General features: G+C 53.4%; 1 protein-coding gene across 6 annotated transcripts in view; it reads right to left on the bottom strand.

The window, feature by feature from the left end:
- The window catches only part of LPCAT1 (lysophosphatidylcholine acyltransferase 1), a 66,805-nt gene extending 49,009 nt beyond the window's left edge, over positions 1-17,796 (bottom strand). The window contains exons 1-3 of one of the 6 annotated variants that reach the window (XM_070587249.1): positions 17,673-17,796; positions 16,673-16,845; positions 15,668-15,878 (exon numbers count right to left, since the gene is read on the bottom strand). Coding sequence is in view for 1 of the 6 variants with exons in the window: in XM_070587248.1 (XP_070443349.1) it covers positions 5,510-5,656 (147 nt within the window). In the remaining 5 variants the exon portion in view is untranslated. Of the gene's footprint in view, positions 1-5,509; positions 5,771-15,667; positions 15,879-16,672; positions 16,846-17,352 lie in introns of those variants that run through there. The other 5 variants (XM_070587253.1, XM_070587250.1, XR_011530492.1 and 2 more) reach the window with 5 other exon arrangements.
- Positions 17,797-18,102: the final 306 nt, after the last annotated feature.

Genomic DNA, 18,102 nt, shown 5'->3' with positions numbered 1-18,102 from the left:
TTATTTCCAAACACACATGTTCCTCTGGGCTCATTTTCAAACTAATTCCCAACCAGACTACAGGTTTACGGGACAACGCTAACTCGGGAAAGGTCAGGTGGCCCCAGCATGCCACAGCCTCGGGCCATCTGGCTGTGTTAGATGAAGAGCCGGCAGACTGAGAAGCGGCAGACTGAGGCAGACTGAGAAGCGGAGTGGTCAGCAGGCCGGGGCGAGAATTCCTGACACCCAGTGTGGGAGCCTTGCTCAGACGCTCCCAGGCAGCGCAGCCCAGGCCCCGCTTAGACACCCTCCCCATTGGGGCGCCCTCCCAGGGCCCACTGCCATGGGGACGGGCGGGACGGGCAGGACCTGGCTCCTGCAGCACGGCTCTTGAACGGCTTCTGTTTCAGGGACAAAATCCTGATTTTTTAAAATGAGACTTAAGACTGACTGTGCTTTACTCAGTACTAAGAAATTAAAGATGTTGTGAAACAAAACTGAGTGCATATACATACGTAGTATATGTGTGTGTATATACTTGTGTGGATATGTGTATATACATGTGTACATACTTACGTAGTATACGTGTGTGTATATACTTACATAGTATATGTGTGTGTATATACTTATGTGTATGTGTGTATATACATGTGTGTATATATTTATGTAGTAACGTGTGTATGAGAGTGTGAACATACTTATGTGTATGTATGTATATATGTGTATATACTTATGTAGTATATGTGTGTATGTGAGTGTGTGAATATACTTATGTGTATGTGTATATACGTGTGTATATACTTATGTAGTATGTGTGTGTGTATATACTTATGTGTATGTGTGTATATACTTACATAGTATATGTGTGTGAGTGTGTGTATACGTATGTGTATGTGCGTATATACTTACATAGTATATGTGTGTGTGTATATACGTATGTGTATGTGTGTATATACTTACATAGTATATGTGTGTGTGTATATACTTATGTGTATGTGTGTATATACTTACATAGTATATGTGTATACTTATGTGTATGTGTGTATATACTTACATAGTATATGTGTGAACTTATGTGTATGTGTGTATATACTTATGTAGGATACGTGTGTGTATACTTATATGTATGTGTGTATATACTTACATAGTATATGTGTGTGAGTGCATGTGTATATACCTATGTGTGTGTATATACGTGTGTATACACTTATGTAGAATATGTGTATATGTGTGTATATACATGTGTGTGTGTGAGTGTACATACAGGTGTGTATATACTTATGTGTGTATATACTTATGCATATGTGTGTGAATGTAAATACATGTGTGCATATACTTATGTGTATATGTGTGTATATATGTCTGTGTATATACATGTGTGTATGGGTGTACACGTTTGTGTGTGTATATACATGTGCTATACTTATGTGTACATGTGTATATATTCTTACATAGCATGTGTGTATGTGTGTATGCATATACTTATGTTTATGTGTGTATACATGTGTATGTGTGAGTGTATATATATGTATATGTATATACTTATGTGTATATATGCGTACGCATTTCCTTACGTGTATGTATATATGTGTATGAGTGTGTATATACTTACGTGTACATGCATATGTGTAATAAGTGTGTATATACTTATGTGTATATGCATGAGTCTGTGTACATATACACATATATAAAACATATAAACACATGTTGAAAACCCCTATTTCAGAACAGAAGAGCATAAAAACTGAGAAGCCAAGTCTCTCCCCTCTGGACCCCTCCCCACCCCTCAGCATCGGCCACAGCTAAGTCCCACGTGGCCCTTCAGGGAATCAGAATGGGGTTACAGGAGGCTCTGGCTGAGCTCGAGGGGAAGGCGACCTCCTAAGGGCCGGGCTCCCTGTGAGGCTGGGTCAGATGTCCGCACTGAGCCAGCTCACTCTGCCCAGGACTCTGGGGATGGCACAGTGCCTGGGCTTCGGTCTCCTCACCTGGAATGCAAGGATACGGTACCTGACCTCCCGCCCGCCTGCCTCCCAGGGCCGTGCTGAGTGACCGTGGCAAGGACACTGAGGATTACCCCTGGACTTTGCTGGGCTACAGACGCACCAACAGAGGCAGGACCATTAGGCTCCCAGGTCATAGAGGTGGCCAGACATGGGGCCTGGCATCCACCTGGGGCCTCAGCCTTTTGTGCCCTCCTACGGGTTGCACGGTTTCTGGGAAATCCTCCATCCTCAGGCTTCCCATCAGCTTCAGGTCAGGACACCTCCCTGTTTATCCATCCTCCCCCACCCCCTGGCAGAGTGCTGGGGTCACAGAAGGGGCTGGGTAAAGAACTGCTCACTATGAAGCCTCATGCATGGAACACCAGACACAAGGGCAGAGGGAGTGGATGGGGTGTGAGGGGCCAGAGCACGCCCCAGGAGTCTGGCAGGTCAGAGCAGAAGGAGAGAAGCCAAGCCTGGTCTGTGTGCGTGCATGGTGGGAGACACTGAGGCCAGCGGGCAGTGCACGAGACCAGGACGCAGTCAGCAGCCTTCCCCACTTGTGGCCTGGAAGCACCAGGCGGTGGGATTCCCCGCGCCAGAATGGCCACACCTAACTCAGGATCCAGGCCGAGTTGGGTTGTGCCCGCTGTTGCTTTTTTATCAAAACTCGGGCATTGGGATAAGAACTTTGAGAAGAAGATCGCCTCCCCTCCCCCCACACTTTTGGGTGATTAAATTCCACGAAGGCCACAGCACAGCACACACTGGTGGGTTGGAGTCTGTCCCTGGCTTCAACCCTCATGGTAATCCTCCGAGGATTAGGCTGGGGGAGGGGTGCACGCAGCAGCTCCTTCCTCCAAGGACTCAGTTCCAAGGTGTACAGGAGGCCAGCCTACCTTCCAGGAAGTAAACTCTCACTGGCACCGGCCACAGGGAGCTCAGAAATGGGGAAACATCGGAGCTGGAGGTGAGATGTGCTCACCCCTGTGAGTTCCAACTGGAAGCACCAAAAAAACCCAGGTGATAGAAATCCATCTCTTGACTCCGAAAGCAACAAATCTCCATGAGACTACCCAGTATTATACTATTCACGGTTTTCAGATCTTAACGTGTTGTTTTCTGTCCAAGAGATGCTTAAGCTCCTTGCTAAATCTGCAGTTAAATGACAGATGGACTGGTCATTAATCCGCAGACACGTGGCAGCCCCTCCCGGGCAGCAGATGCTAACAGGAAAAAGCAGGCACCCTTGCTGGTTGAGGTGAACTCAGAATTTAGGCGAGTTTCTGAGTGTCCCTCAGGTGTCTCAGTCATTGCTGGGTCCATTCACTTACTGATTTGGCCAGGCAGGCTTCTCTGCTTGGGTAGGGTTAGTTCAGTCTGTAGAAACTTTACCATAGTACATTACGTAAAGGTGGAAAGCTTTGCAGAGCACTGCTTGGTGAAAAACAAAATGTTTCTGCAGAGTGGACTCACAACTTGGAGAGAATTCACAAGCAACACATCCGCGACCACACACTGCAGACATCAGAGCAGTAATGACCACTTTGTTACAAATACACTACCCTTATTCTGACATGGCCTCTGAAACACTGCAACGAGGTGGATACAAAGAATCTCTTCCTTTCTGGGAGGCTAAAACATCCCACCCACCTGTTCTTTTTCTGAATGCCATCCAGGTGCGCAGGCCAACATCTAAAACCAAAATCTCGGACTCCCATCAACCGTTCACTGAGAAACAACCCGCAAACAACCCGCAGAAGCTGCTCCGAAGCTCCAGTTTCCAATCACGTGACCCCTGCTCCAGGGGGCTGGGGGTTTCGGACTCTGACATTCATCCCTTTCACTTGTTTATTCGCTCAACAATTAGCCAAGTCTCTTGGGTGGGTCTCACCCGGGCAGGACAGGCCTGGCCCCCAGGCACCCACAGTAACAAGGGGCTGCGAATGTGACAGGGATGCAGAGGAGGCTCTCCAAGGACCTCCAAGAAGAGGAGTCTTCCTCCTGGAGGTGATATTTCACCCGAGATCTGAGGGAGGAGCAGAGAGGCCAGGAGAGAGTGGGCAGGGGCAGGAAGAAGGACAGCCCCCAGGCAGCTGGAGCCAAGGGCACCAAGTCTGGGGGTAGGGCAGGGCCAAGGAGGGTCTTGGAAACCACCTGACCCAGGGGTACCCTGAGGGTTCTGAGCAGCGAGCAGGGGGGAGGAAGGCCCCCTGGACCACATGAGTGAGGGGAGGGGTGCTGGGGGCTGGGGGCCCATTCAGGAGCCCAGAGGAAGCGACTGTGCGTCTCAACCCTATGGCACTTGGCACAGTGAGTCTTCAAGTAAATGAACACAGCAGACCATTGGGCAGGAGGATGCCAGCGTCTGGCTGGGACAGCACAGAGACAAGGGACAAGGCCCAGGAGCCAACTGGGGACGGCCCTGCCCTTTCCTGTCACCAGAAGGGATGCCACGCTCCATTCTCTCCCCTCTTCTCAACTTTCTGCCCACAACTTCCTCTCCCATCCATGAGAACCAAACCCACCCAGAAGGCGCTTAGAGAAAAAGCAGGCGACCGGGAAAGTGAGGACTTCAGATTGACTCCAAGAACTTTTCTCTTTAACATCATCATTACTTTACGCGTGAAAAGATGTCCGTCTCCAGGCAAAAAGTTTTGTCACAGTAGGAAAAACACTCCCCACCAACTGGACAACCACCAAGTCCTGAAGCTGCGCCTCCGCTCTGGACCCTTCCGGGGTGAAAAGAAAGGCCATCTTGCGCGGGATCTTACAGAAACGCAAACACAACACACAACCAGAGGCTGCCAACCACAGACCGCACACCGCCCTGGACGGATCCCGCCGGGTCGGAAGCCACGCGAGGGAAGGAAAGGGGCAAGTGTGGAGGCCGCGCTGCTGCCTGCGGCCGCCCCTCCCTCAGCCAGGACCAGACCACCCCACGAACAAAACGTGACGGAAGCCGGGCGCACACTGCTCCCTCCGCGCTGGAACCGAGGCTGCACAAACCTGCATCTGCCGCAGGCCAACCCCTGCACGCCCCCCGGAAAACAACTCGCAAACCCAGAGGCGGAAATCCTCCTGCCCTTTATCTTCAGGGGAGCCCCCCCAACAGCCCGCGCCCCACTGTGGCCGGCGCTGACTCAAATGACCAGCCAGGTCCCCACAGACGAAGCTCATCAGGTGACAAAGTCACATCCAGGGAAGCCGCTCCGGGCGGGGCCTGCACGCGGCGGGAGCCGACACCCGGACCAGGGGACCCATTGGCGCGGAACGACGGGCTGCGGGGGGCCAGGGATCAGGGAAAGGGGGTGGGGCGGCGCCTGGGGTGCGGGGATCCAGGGAAAGGGGATGCGGGGATCCAGGGAAAGGGGGTGCGGGGATCCAGGGAAAGGGGGTGGGGCCAGGCTCCGGGTGCGGGGGTAACGGGATGAGGGGCCGGTTCAGGGCACAGGCGGCGGGAACCAGGGTTACGGGACGCAGGATGGCTGAGGGCTGCTGGCCGCAGGGCACCGCGGCGGTCCAGGCGCGGGGCTACCCACCTGGGCCTTTCGCAGGGCGCTGAGGCGCAGCTCGTGCACGAAGGGGTTCCGCCCCGGGGGAGCCAGCAGCCGCGCGTCGCCGGCCCCCGCGCTGGAGGCGGCACTGGAGGCGGGGGCGGCCCGGGGACCGCGTCCCCGCAGCCTCATGGCCGCGCCGCCCGCCGCGAGGGGCACAGGGCGCGGGGCGCGGGTGCGGGGAGCGGGGCGCCGAGCCGGGCGCGGGCAGAGGATGCGCGGCGGCAGAGCGGGCCTGGCGCGCGGCCGCGCAGGCGCCGGAGGGGCGGCGGCGTGACGTGGGCGGGGCGGGGCCCGCGGGGCGGGGCCAGGGCGGGGCGTCCGCGCGAGCCCCGCCTCCCGCGCCCCCGCGGGTGTAGGCTCGCGCTGGGGGCCGGAGTTGGGGGGCCAGCACGGGCCTTGGGGGACCCACGGACTCCGAGGACCAGGGGAGTCGGGGAGGGCAGCAGGGGGCCGTGGGAGCCTGTGGGGGGCCCCGGGCGTTGGGGGGCCGGGGCGCCGGAGGACTGGGGGGCCGGAGGAGTCAGTGGTCCGTGGGGGGCCCGGAGGACGGAGGGGCGCCGAGGCTTGGCTGAGCCCCTCCCGCAGAGGCAGGGCCCAGGGACCTCTGGCCGGGCTTAGTTCCCGGAGAAGGGAGGTCCTGTCACCAGCGCGGGCAGGCCCGCCACGTAGCCCCTTTCCGCCGTTCGGCGCGCGCGGGGGACGCGGCTCGCGGCGGCCAGCCCTGAGCGACACGCGGACAGGGGAAGGCGCGGGCACGCGCCCAGCACGCGCGCACCCCGGGGCGCGGATGCTGAGCCCGCTGGGCATCCCGGCGCCACGCTGCCCGCCCGCCCAAATCCCGAGGGACACGAGGAGCTGGGCCAGCCAGGCCGCACGTGTGAGAGGCCATTGCGGACTCGGTCCCGGTTGCACTAGGACCCCGCCCGGGACCCAGCTCCCCGCGGCTCTCCTTCTGCTTTTCTTCCCTCTCGCGGGTCCTCGCTCAGACTGGGGACCCTGGAAGGCGGCCGGTGGGGGCAGGGGTCCTCGCTACGCTGCTCCTTGGTCTAGTCGGTGCAGTCCCGGCTGTGGGCTGTGCCCACCGAGGTGTGGGCGGACCCCGCCCCGGACGCATGGGGTCCGCTCAGACCAGAGGGCCCACCCAGATGGTGAGACCGGGCATTTGTGGGCCGGGCCAGCGGTTTGTGAATCCTACGATGCTTTCTCACTCCCTAGTTGCGTAGTTCTGGCGTTACTCCTGCGGGGAAGGGGACACGCGGGATCCCTAGTTTGTGACGCAGTATTAACTGGGCAAGGGCAAAATAGTTCCCTTGTCAAAATGTGTGAGTTTCAGAAATTCACCACAAGCGTTTTGTAGCGAGAACAGCCGAGTGCTCTGCAGGTCTCCTCTGGCCCCACAGGCAGGAGGTGGAGGACGCCAGCAGGCAGTGGCCCCCGGGTGTGAGGAAGGACAACCCACAGGGTCCAGCACCCCAGCTGCAGTGGAGCCCTGGGGAGCCGCAGGGCAGCCCTCCCTGAATTGCTCTGGGGCTGGGAGTGGACCTCTCTAAAGCCCTGGGCTCCTGGGGATCCCCAGCCTCCTCCCTGCCTGGGCAGCAGGCCAGGGAGTGCTGGCCCTCTGATCGCCCAGCGGATACCCTGGCTGGCTGACACGGCAATGTTGCTATGTGCAGAGAGCCCTTCTGTATTACATGGAGAAAGAGAAATGGGGGGGGGGGGGGGTGTTCCGGGGGACAAAAGAAAGGCCGGTGGTTCCACTCAGTCTACGACTTCCTATGCGGTGTGGTCCTTACAGAAAGGGACATGCAGGGCGGGTCCCACACACTTCAGAACCTTATGCTTGACCTGAGCAAGTGACATCTCCTCAGACCCTTGGTTGTCACGCCTGTAAAAGGCAACGGGCACGGTGCCAGCCCTCTCGGCTGTGCCGTGATGACATGGAAGTCCTCGTGACTGTGGTGCAGCTTATTTGCTGGTGGACGTGCGTGGGTTCTGTTTCCCTCGCCTTTGAGGCCTTCAGCCCACAGCTCACCTCCTGGGCACTCAGTTGCCAATTGCTCTGACCGCAGACACGTGAGGCCAGCTGGGAGAGCTGGTGGGTCAGTGTGAGGGGCAGCGTGGAGTGAGGGGAAAGAGAGAGAGAGGAGGGAGCCAGCGGGAGGGGTGCTCCACTCATTCACGACCAGCAGAGCTGTGGTGCACCTTCAGAGGTGACGAGGCAGAAGATGGCCAGGAGAGCAGGGCCGAGGGGCCAGAAGGGGCAGTCTGTGGAGTTGCCCACTGGGAGGACCGGCCGGGAGAGAACTGGGAGGCCGTCCAGAGCCACAATGGAGGCTCGCGAGGGATGGTAGGATCCAGGACAGTTGCTTTAGGGAGGGGACCCAGGGCCTGTCCTTAGGTGGCAGAGCGCTGCCTCACGGGATTAGTGGAAACCCCCTGAGAGAGGGGTGGCGGTGGCCGGATCTCAGCCCTGAGGGACCTGGACCTCAGGGGAAGGGGTGTGCTGGGACCAGGGGCGGGGCCCCCTCCCTGCTCCGGCTGCAAAGCTGGACAGTTAACGGCTGGGGATGAAGGCCCCTGGTTTGTGAGGGGGTCTGTCTTCTCCTGAGGCCTGAGAGGAACTCGTCGGGGGCTGGCGGGTGGGAGGAGAGGCTGGGAAGTTCGTGGGTTTGCCCTGGCCCTTCACGCAGGCTTCAGTTTTAATGCAGCGATGGAATGTTCTGGAAGTCCCAGAGGGTTCTGGAAGCTTGATTCAGAGACATTGGTCTGGGGCCCAGGGTTATAAGCAGTTTCTTTCAGTAGAGGCGGAAGGACTTCCTTTCATCTCCAGGACTTAGTTTCTTGGTTTTGGAGAGACCTCTACCTGGGCCCCGGTCCCTGGACCCTCCCGGAACACAGATCCTCCGTGCTGGGGTGCGTGCCCCGTGTCCGCGGCTCCTTGCTCTCATTCTGCTCCTGTGCTAAGAGGATAGATCTAGAGAGAAATGTTTCTGAACTCCAAATGAACTCCAAATGAACTGAGAACACAAGGTATCTGCTTATTCCGGTGGGGCTGCGTATTTTTGGTTTGTCTATTTTTTGCATTTTAGAGTTATTTACAGGAGAGAAAGAGATGTTGTCCTTCATTTTCTCCTAATATTTATTTTTAGTTCTGCCTTTCAGGGTTGTTTGTAATGCAGGTAAAGATTTTTTTTTCTCCTCATAGTGACCCAATATTCTCGCCCCCACTTATCAATCTCTCTCTCCCATTTGTGGTTCCTCTTCGGCAGGAACAGAAGTATTTATAAAGCTATTTCTGGATGCTCTGTTTTGTTCCACTGGCTTGTTTGCTCCTGTGCTGGTCCCACACTGCTCTCACTTCGATGCCTTTGGAGTAAACGCACCGTGGCAACCAGTAGGGTGAATTCCGGTTGGCGCTTCTTTTCAAGGATTGTCTTAGCGAGGCAGAGAACTTCGTTTTTCCAAATTATAGAATCAATTCGTAGAATCAGTTTGTCCAGTTGCTAAAAATTCCCACTGGAGGTTTTGTTTCAAATTACGTTAAATGTGCAGGTGACTTTAGGAAGAGTGGCTGTCAGGGTCCCCAGGATTTGCTTTGATGTGGTCTGATGAGACAGAGTCACGGCCATGACTGTCCTGAAGGAGGAAGTTTTGCTCACAGATCCCTAGAAACAGGAGTCATGCTGTGCCACGGGGGCCGTACAGGGAAGCATGGGAGCCAGGGGAAATTGGGCAGGATCCTTTATGGTGATTTCCACAGGAGCGAACTGGCCAGGCAGGGTCAGCAGGCTTAGAATTGGCCAGTTTGATTAATCTCAGGGTGCTCTGGGGCCTAGGCGCTGTCCCTGATTGTCTGGCACCTGGCTCTGGGGTGATCAGGAAATGGGGACCATGGCCCTGAGTGTGAGAGCTGGTGGAGGAAGGGGAGGGGGGACGGGGGGGGGGGGTTGGCTCTGCATAGGCTGGTTTGCATTTGAAAGACTTACTGCCCAGTAAGGATCCCTGGGAGGGACGAGGCCCCAAAATGTCACAGCACCAGAAAATACAGGAAATCAAAAGCATGATTCATATAGAAAACACAGAAACTTGGGAATTTTGAGCATTGTTTTTCACCAACATAGTTATTCTTCTATTTATTAGGTCTTGTTTTACATTCTTTGAAAGTGTTTAAAATTGTTCTACATAATGATTCCACGTTATTATTAGATTAATTCCTGGAGAGGTTATACTTTTGCCATGGTAAAATAATCTTACATTTTTGTTACTTTTTCTAATTGTTCATGGCTCATATGGAGGAGCGCTGTTGGCCGTGTTGATCTTGTGGAGGTTGTGTGAAGACAGAGTGTGGGGGATGACAGGCCGTGTTGGCCGTTCCTGCGCAAGGTGGATGTTCCACCCTCAGGTTGGATGCAGTGGAATGAGGGTCCCCAGCAGGTGCAGTGGACAAACCTTCTAGGAAACCAACAAAATCATGAGAAACAATAAATCGTTGTGATTTTCAGTCACTAAGTGTTGTCATGGTTTGTTAAGCATCAATAGCATCTTTTCAAGGGGCAGATGTTTTAAATTTTGATGAAGTCCAATTTATCAACATATTTCTTTTATGGATCATGCTTCCTATATCCTGTTGTAGAAGTATCTACTTGTAATTTATAGGTCTTACCTATGTTTTTAAAAATTCTGTCCCTAAGTATTTTGTTTCAGTGCTGTGGTAAATGGTGCTGGGTTTCTCATAGACATCTTTAATAAGGTTGGGGAAGTTCCCTTCTATTCTTAGTTTGCTGGGAATTTTTGTTATTTTGTCAAAAACCTGTCATATAGTTTTTCTCCTTAATCCTGTTAATATGTTGAATTGAACTGATTGATATTCCAATCTTATACCAACCTTGTTTTTCTGGACAAGCCCCCACTTGATCGTATAGCAGGATATTTACTTTTAGTTCTGCCTTTTATGGTTGTTTTTAATCTATCATTTTTAAAATGAATTGTGCTTTTAGAGTTATATCTTAAAAATCCTTGCTTAATTCAAGGTCACAAATATTTTCTTCTTCTTCCTTTTTTTCTGTTTCTTTTGGTGAGAAAGATTGGCCCTGACGTAACATCTGTAGCTAATCTTCCTCCTTTTGCTTGAGAAAGATTGTCTCTGAGCTAACATCTGTGCCAGTCTTCATCTATTTTGTATGTGGGACGCCACCACAGCATGGCTTGATGAGTGGTGTGTAGATGTGCACCCAGGAACCAAACCCACAAACCCCAAACCACCGAAGCAGAGGGAGGGAACTTAACCACTATGCCACCTGGCTGGCCCCAACAAACATTTTCTCCTAGAAGTTTTATAATTTCATATTTTACATTTAGGTCTATTATTCTTGGGAGCTAATTTTTTATATGATGTTAGGTATAGATGAAAGGCTTTTTATTTTTTGCCTATGGATATACAGTTGTTCCAGACCGTTTGTTGTAAAGACTATCCTTTCTCCACAGATTACCTCTGTACCCTTGTCAAAAATTGATGGACTGCATATGTGTCCTTCTGTCTCCACTGTCTGTTCTGTCCCATTGACCGATTTATCCACTTGGATGCCAGTTCTCCCCCAACCTGATTACTATAACTTCATAATATGTCTTGAAATCAGACAGCATTGGTCCTCAAAGTTAGTTTTTCTTTTTGAAAGTTTTTGCAACTATTCTCGATCCTTTCCGTTTCTATATGGATCTTAGAATCAGCTTGTGAATTTCCACGGGAAAAATCCTTCTGCCATTTTGTTGGGATGGAAGAAATAACATGTTAACAGTGTTAAGTCTTTTGATCCACAAATAGGGTACATCTCTCCATTTATTTAGGTTTTCTTTGCTTTCTCTCAACAATGTTCTATAGTTTTCAGTGTACAAATCTTGTACATCTTTTGTCAGACTTAATTAATTAAATGAATATTTTGGTGCTATTGTACATGGTACTTTCAGACATGTCCATTTTGGATGGTTCGTTGCTGGTATATACAAATGTAAACTATTTCTAGTATAGATTTCCTGTCCTGACATCTTACTAGATTCACTTGCAAGTTCTAACGGCTTTCTCATAGGTTCTGTATTTCCTGGGTAGAAAACCATGCTGTCTGCAATGCGAGTTTTACTTCTTCCTTTCAGATCTGGGGTCCTTTGTTTCTTTTCTTGCCTGATTTTACCAGCTAGCATCTTGGGGAAACTTTTAAAGAGAAGAGGCGGGAAGGACACACCTGTCTTTGACACGTGGGTGTGACGGATGATCCTTTCTTCACATGTTGGATTCTATTCGCAAACATTTTTAAAGAGTGTTTGCCTCTGTGCTCACGAGGAGTCTAGCCTGGTAGTTTCTTTTCTTGTAACATCTGTGTTTGGTTTTGCTCTCAGCAATATTAGCCTTGCAGAATAAGCCAGGATCACTCTCTTCACTGGAAATTTCTGGAAGGGTTTGTGTAGAATTGAATTATTTCTTCTTTAAATGTTTGGTGGTATTTCCCGTGAAGCCATCTGGGTGTGTGGTTTTCTTTCTGGGAGTGTTTTTAACTTAAATTAGATTTCTTTAATAGACATAGAGCAGCGTCTGGGGGCCTCCAACCACCCTCTTCTCTCTCTTGTGAGGACATCAGTCCCTGGATTTAAGGCCTCTCTAATTCAGGATGACCCCGTCTGCAGCTCTTACCTTAATCACCTCTGCAAAGACCACGTCTTCAGATAAGGTCACAGTCACAGGTTCCAGGGCTCAGGACTTGGACACGTGTTTTTTGGGGACACAACCCAGCCCACTACAGCCAGCTAATCTTGGGCAATTTCTGCAAAATCCATGAATAGGTGTTAAAGATCGCATGCAGCCTGTGTGAGCTTCATGTGCGCCCCTGGCCTCGCTCCACCCTGCCACGGAGGCTGGTGCTCAGGGCTCCCGTCCAGGTGGCTGAGCGGTCATTGCCTTGGTGGCAGCAGCTCTCTGATCATCCTGAAGGAGGAGCTGGGCCAAAACGCACACTTCCAGAGAGCCGCCTGGCCCGCCTCTGCGAAGGACGGACGGCTTCCGGAGGAAGGCCCGCCCCACGGGTGCTCTGTTCCCGGCCCTGCGGTGGCTCTGGCGGCATCGCTGATGCCAACCTGGTCTTACCGTGGCCTCTTCACTCTTGTTGCTCCTGCTTGATGAGCCTCGATGAGCCTTCTGTACAAATTTGTCATAAAAAGGCCACTTTGCCGCCCATGCTTTCTGTTCTCAGGAGTCCCCCCAAAACCGTGGTTTAGGAGAGTTTGGGGTGCTGCCCAGACCCATTTCTGCCCCTTCGGGGTCTGTCTTGCCCACTGTGGCAGCAACACCCCGGCGGGGAGTGCAGCAGCTCTGGTCACTTGCTGTCACCCCGTCTTCAGAGGCTCTGCCGAGGGAGGAGTCTGGGCTGCGGTGTCCATGTCCTTCACCGGGTTACCCCCCAGAGCAGGGAACAGCCGCGTACCTGGGCAAGAGGGGGTCGTGCGGGCGGACGCGTCTGCAGGAGAAAGCAGAGTGAGCGCCATGAAGGGTGCCCGTGTTGCTTCCTCAGTCGGCTCAACACTGAGCCAATTTGGAGACAGAAAGCACCTACTTGGATACTTCAACGTGTCAAAATACAACACTGATAAATGTCAGCCAGCTGAAAGTTATTACACATCTGGGCGGGTTTTATCTAGAACACAGGGAAGGGTCATTTTCCCTGTGCTCAACTTCGTTTTAAGTGCCCTATCAAATGTGGAAACATGAAGAAAATGTTGCTTTTATACCCTAAAGAGTTGGCATTATGTGGCTTCTTAATGAGACTTGCAGGCTCTTGGTGTTTATCGGCCCCCAGAGGAGCTCTCTCTTCTGTGGATCGTTCACAGGCCCGAACATCAGCATGTTGGCTGGGACCGTGCTTCTCGGCTTCCCCGGCTAACAGAACACGGAGGCCATTCTAGGGCACCAGGGTGACTTCCAGGGCCTGTCCCCTTCCCCGAGCTCGCAGGGGCCAGGACACCACCTGTGAGAAGTCCCTGTTACAGGCGACCAGTTCCACGTAGGGCGCTGATTCTTCCTAGCACCTCCGCTGTAGACGGCCGTGGCGGCGACACGTGAGTCTGCACAGCATCATGCCGTGCCTGTGATGGCACGGCCATCCCCACCCAGCAGACAGGCCCTCAAGGTGACACGTGAGTGAGACCTGAGAGAAACCTTTCTCCTTGGGCTTCCAGATGCCACGGTCACCTTGCTCTCCCTCAGGCTTCCTGTCCAGCCCCTGTCCTGGCCGGTGGTGTCTCCTGGCCTGATCCACCTCCGAATGTGCTTTCCACAGTGCCCCCTGGCCCCACCCCGCTCTCCTCGGTCCTGGGCTTTTACGAGCAGCTCCACATGGGTGATGCTGGACTTGTGTCTGCAGCTGGACCTCGTTCCTGAGCTCCACATTCACACGTCCGACGTCAGTGCCACTTGGGGGTCTGCGTTAGTTAGCTCCAGCGGCCACAGAAAACACCACAGATGGGGCCTTAACCAAGGGACTGACTTCTCATGGCTCCGGAGGCTGCAAGTCTGGGAGCAGGGTACTGGCCCTGGGTTCTGGGGAGAGCCTCCTCCGGCCTGCAGCCAGCCAGCCGCCCTGGCGCTGGTCCTCCCATGCGGGAGGCGAGAGATGGCCCCTGTGGGGGCTCAGGAGGGTGTGGATCCTATCTTGAGGACCCCCATCGTGATCTCGTTTCACCTTAAGCACCTCCCAAAGACCACTTCCCCTTGGGGTCAGGCTGCGACATGTGAATGCGGGGGCACAGTTCAGCCCACAGCAGGGTCGGACACATACTTCAACCTGTCCAGTCCATGGCTGAGCTTCCGAGTTCCTCCCACACCTGTGCCCCACGCCCGTCCACGGGCATTCATCCACAGGTGCCTGTCCACAGCCCACCCTCTGGTTGCTCAGGCTGAGACCTGGGTGTCATCCTGGCCCCTCTCTGTCCCACCCCTCACATCCATCAGCATTTTCTGAAGGTGAGAGCTTGTTTCAAAGTGTAGGTTTTATTATTCAGGTGGAGTGAGGCCAGCAGATCAGGAGACGACTGTCCTTGAAAGGTGGTTTGCTCCTCACAGCTCCCAGAGGAGGGCCTGGCACATCCCACGAGCTCCCCAGGAGGAATCAGGACAGGGAGGGCTGAGCTTTCTGTGGTCTCCTCGGGAGGGATGGAGTAGCCAGGTGAGCAGGCTGAGGATGGCGCTGTGAGCAGTCAGCCGCTCTGGGGGTGGGGCTGTCCCTGCTGTGGGAGTTAGGGTGGGGACAGGGGCTGCAGGCAGGAGCGTGGGGGAGGTGGCCGGCGTGGGCCCTGGCTTGGGTGGGGGCCCATGGAAGGCGTGCTCTCGGGTGAGTTGCTGGCTCTCTGTGGGTGGCTGTCCTCCAGGGTCTGCAATGCCCCGGGTGTCAAAACATCAGAAGAGAAGGACGAGCTTGACACAGAGCTTCAGGGCACATCGAGGACTTGGTTCTCCTGCCACCCACTGCCGTGACCCTGGTCCCAGCCCTGCACCCCACCCATGAGCTCCGGTGGCCGGGCTGGTCTTCCAGGTTCTGCCTGGCTGCTCTCCTGGCTGCGGCCCAAGGGAGCCTGGGGAGGTCAGAGGAATGGGTCAGGCTCCGCCCTCCCTGGGCCGCCCTGCAACACCCACCTCGTCGGAAGACTTTCTACTTTGCGTGGGTGAAGTACCATCATCTTGTAGATGGGGAAAATGAGGCACAAGGACTGTGACCGAGATGGTAGCCAGGGCCAGTGAGGCTGTGGCCTCGTTTCCGGGGGTCTTTCTTTCTGCTCACGTGTCAGGATTTCCTGCTGGACGTCGCCCCATGGTCATCCACTTCTGCAAGTGGCCTTGCAGGGGGAGGTCCTATTTTCACAACACTTGGTTTCCCTTAAAACCATTTTCCTCAAATATGCAGACATTTGACATCAAATAAGGATCTAGAGACTTGACATTATTTTATCTATTATTTATAAATTTCGACTATCATTTAATATTTAATGATATCACTACCATTTAAGTAAGTATTTAGAACACATATGACAGTAATGTTGACCACAAAGCCAGCAGTCTGAAGCCGCTGTCACAGAAATACAGGTCACCAACACAGCACCCACCTTACTAGAGTCGTCTGTGTCATTTTCCTTGACGTGAGAAGCCGATCCTTAAGGGAGAAGACCAGCTGAGAGGCCGATCTCTTCTGTGAGCCTTTATGCAAACGAAGAAGATTTTGAAATTCAGAGGCAGGGAGCTTGTTTCTAGTATTTGAGCCCAACTTTCTTCACACTTTGGGTTTGCAGAACAAATGTTTGCATGTAATTTTGCTTCCTAAAACGTCGAAAAAAGCACAAATATAAAAACAATTATTCTCAAAGGAGTGATGCGTTATAGAAAGATTGCTACAGTAATTCTTTCCAACTGGCTTTGAGAAACACTGTGTCAAATTGTTTTTGCAAAGTTGTGAAGACAGAGCCCTCGCTCTCCCAGAGCAGGGCAAGTTCTTGAAGGTGGAGATGCACGGAGGGAAGGGAGCAGTGGCCAGGGCAAAGGGAGCCCGCTGGCTCTCCCCACATCTGTCTTCACTTCCTCAGTGATAGAACCACATGTTCAGCAGGAAGTACGGCCATCTGGGGTACAGACTGCTTTCCCCAGCCTGCCTGCCAGCTAGCCGCGGTCATCTAAGTTCTGGCAGCAAAGGGGACACAAGCACATGATTTGTGGAACTTCTGGGAAGTGCCTTAAGGAGAGGGTGCCTTCCTGCCGGCTGGAAGGTGAACGCAATGGCTGGAGCTACAGCATCTATCTTGGACCGTGAAACAACTTTGGGAATGACAGCAATGCCAGCAGAGCAATCAGAGAGAAGGGGCCCGAGTCCTGGTCCCCATGGAGGGTACTCCCAACCCTGGGCTGGCTACCTCTGGCCTTCCTGATGGCAGGGAAGAAGTAAACTTCTATCTTGTTTAAGCTGTTGTTGTTTAGGGTTTTTCTGTTACTTACAAGTGAACATAATCCTAATGAATATGCAAGCCACTAGGAATGAAAGAGCAAAGGCGAGGCGATGTTGAGCTGGTTTTCGTGCCTGGAGGCAGGGTTAGAAAGCCCTTTAAATGCCTCTGACTCACCTCTGTGGCTTCATCCTCCATTCCAGGGTTGTTTCACTTCTAGTGCCACCCTCGGCACCTTCTTCTTCATCTTCTTGAAGCCCGAGGACATCTCAGGGCATCAGGACAAGCTTCTCAAGGGGCCAGTTTGGCTCTAAACTCCTGAGACATTTTAGTTGTATGATATTCACTGTCTGAAAAAGGAAAGAGAATAAACTCATCTGGAGAATCAAAATGTGTAATTCCAGAAGGATGTCATGGCAGGAATCCCCCTATTCACCATCTAACAGCCCTGAGGACGTCCTACGCTCTGGCTGGGAGAGGGACACGCAGAGGGAAGGGCGCTCTGCTCCCACAGGTGAGCCCTGTGGGAGGCATGTAGGGCAAGGGGGACCAGGACAGGTCCAGGGCTTCAGGAGGAGAGGGGTACCGCCTGCTGGGACACCAGGAAGGCCTCTGAGGAGCAGGGGGCGTTTGAGGAGGTCTGGAAAGAGGCCCCTGAAAGCAGTGAGTGAGGAGGCGAACATGCGGTCCCCTGCAGTGGAGGCCCAGCTGGGTGGAAGCACCTTGTTCACGTTGTGAGGGGGAGGTTACTGAGCCTGCTCCTCTCCCTTCTTTCTCTCTCAGGGGTGTAGCTGCTGGGCACCGGCTCCTGGGCAGCGCCTCTCACACAGTTGGGTGTTTTCACATCCCTCACTCACCCCTGGAGGTGTGTTCAGCGAGTGTGCATAGTTGGGCCGTGGAGCCATAGGTGACCCTGAGTGTCTGCTCACAGCCTGCCCCCGCATGCACACCTGCCCTACGTGCACAACTGCCCTGCATGCACACCAGCCCCTAACCACACATCGGCCCCTCCATGCACACCTGTCCTACACGCACACCTGCTCCACCATGCACACCTGCCGCTACATGCACACTTGCCCCTACATGCACACCTGCCCCTCCAAGCACACCTGCCCCCATGTACACCTGCCCTACATGCACACCTGCCCTACATGCACACCTGCCCCTACATACACACCTGCTCTCCACGCACACCTGCCCTCTCCGTGTCACCGCACACTTGTGCTGATGCCCCAGCTGTGGTGGCCCAGGGCTTTGCTTTGCACAAGCAGTTCTCGCTTCAGCAAACAGGGAAGTCCTCCTGAGTGGAAGCTCGTGTCTGGTAACAGGTGCTAGAGTCACGTGACCCGGCTCTTTGGCTTCGGGATATTTGTGGTAAGAGGATCCTTGTACATATTTTTGGTACTTGAATTGATGAGGCCAGGCCAGGAACTCTTATTGGATCAAAGGCCTTTTTATAAGTGGTTTGATTTTAAAGACTCCATAAACTGTGCGTATGTCTTACAGCGAAGAGGGGAACTAGCATTTGTATTTGAGGAAGGACGTTCTGAGCAGGGCTAGATGTGCGTCCTTGAGTCCCGGAATGCTGGATTAGTCAGAACTGAATG

Source organism: Equus przewalskii, chromosome 20, assembly GCF_037783145.1.
Source record: "Equus przewalskii isolate Varuska chromosome 20, EquPr2, whole genome shotgun sequence".
In the NCBI taxonomy this organism is placed as follows: domain Eukaryota; kingdom Metazoa; phylum Chordata; class Mammalia; order Perissodactyla; family Equidae; genus Equus; species Equus przewalskii.
This window is presented reverse-complemented; position numbering and strand designations above follow the sequence as displayed.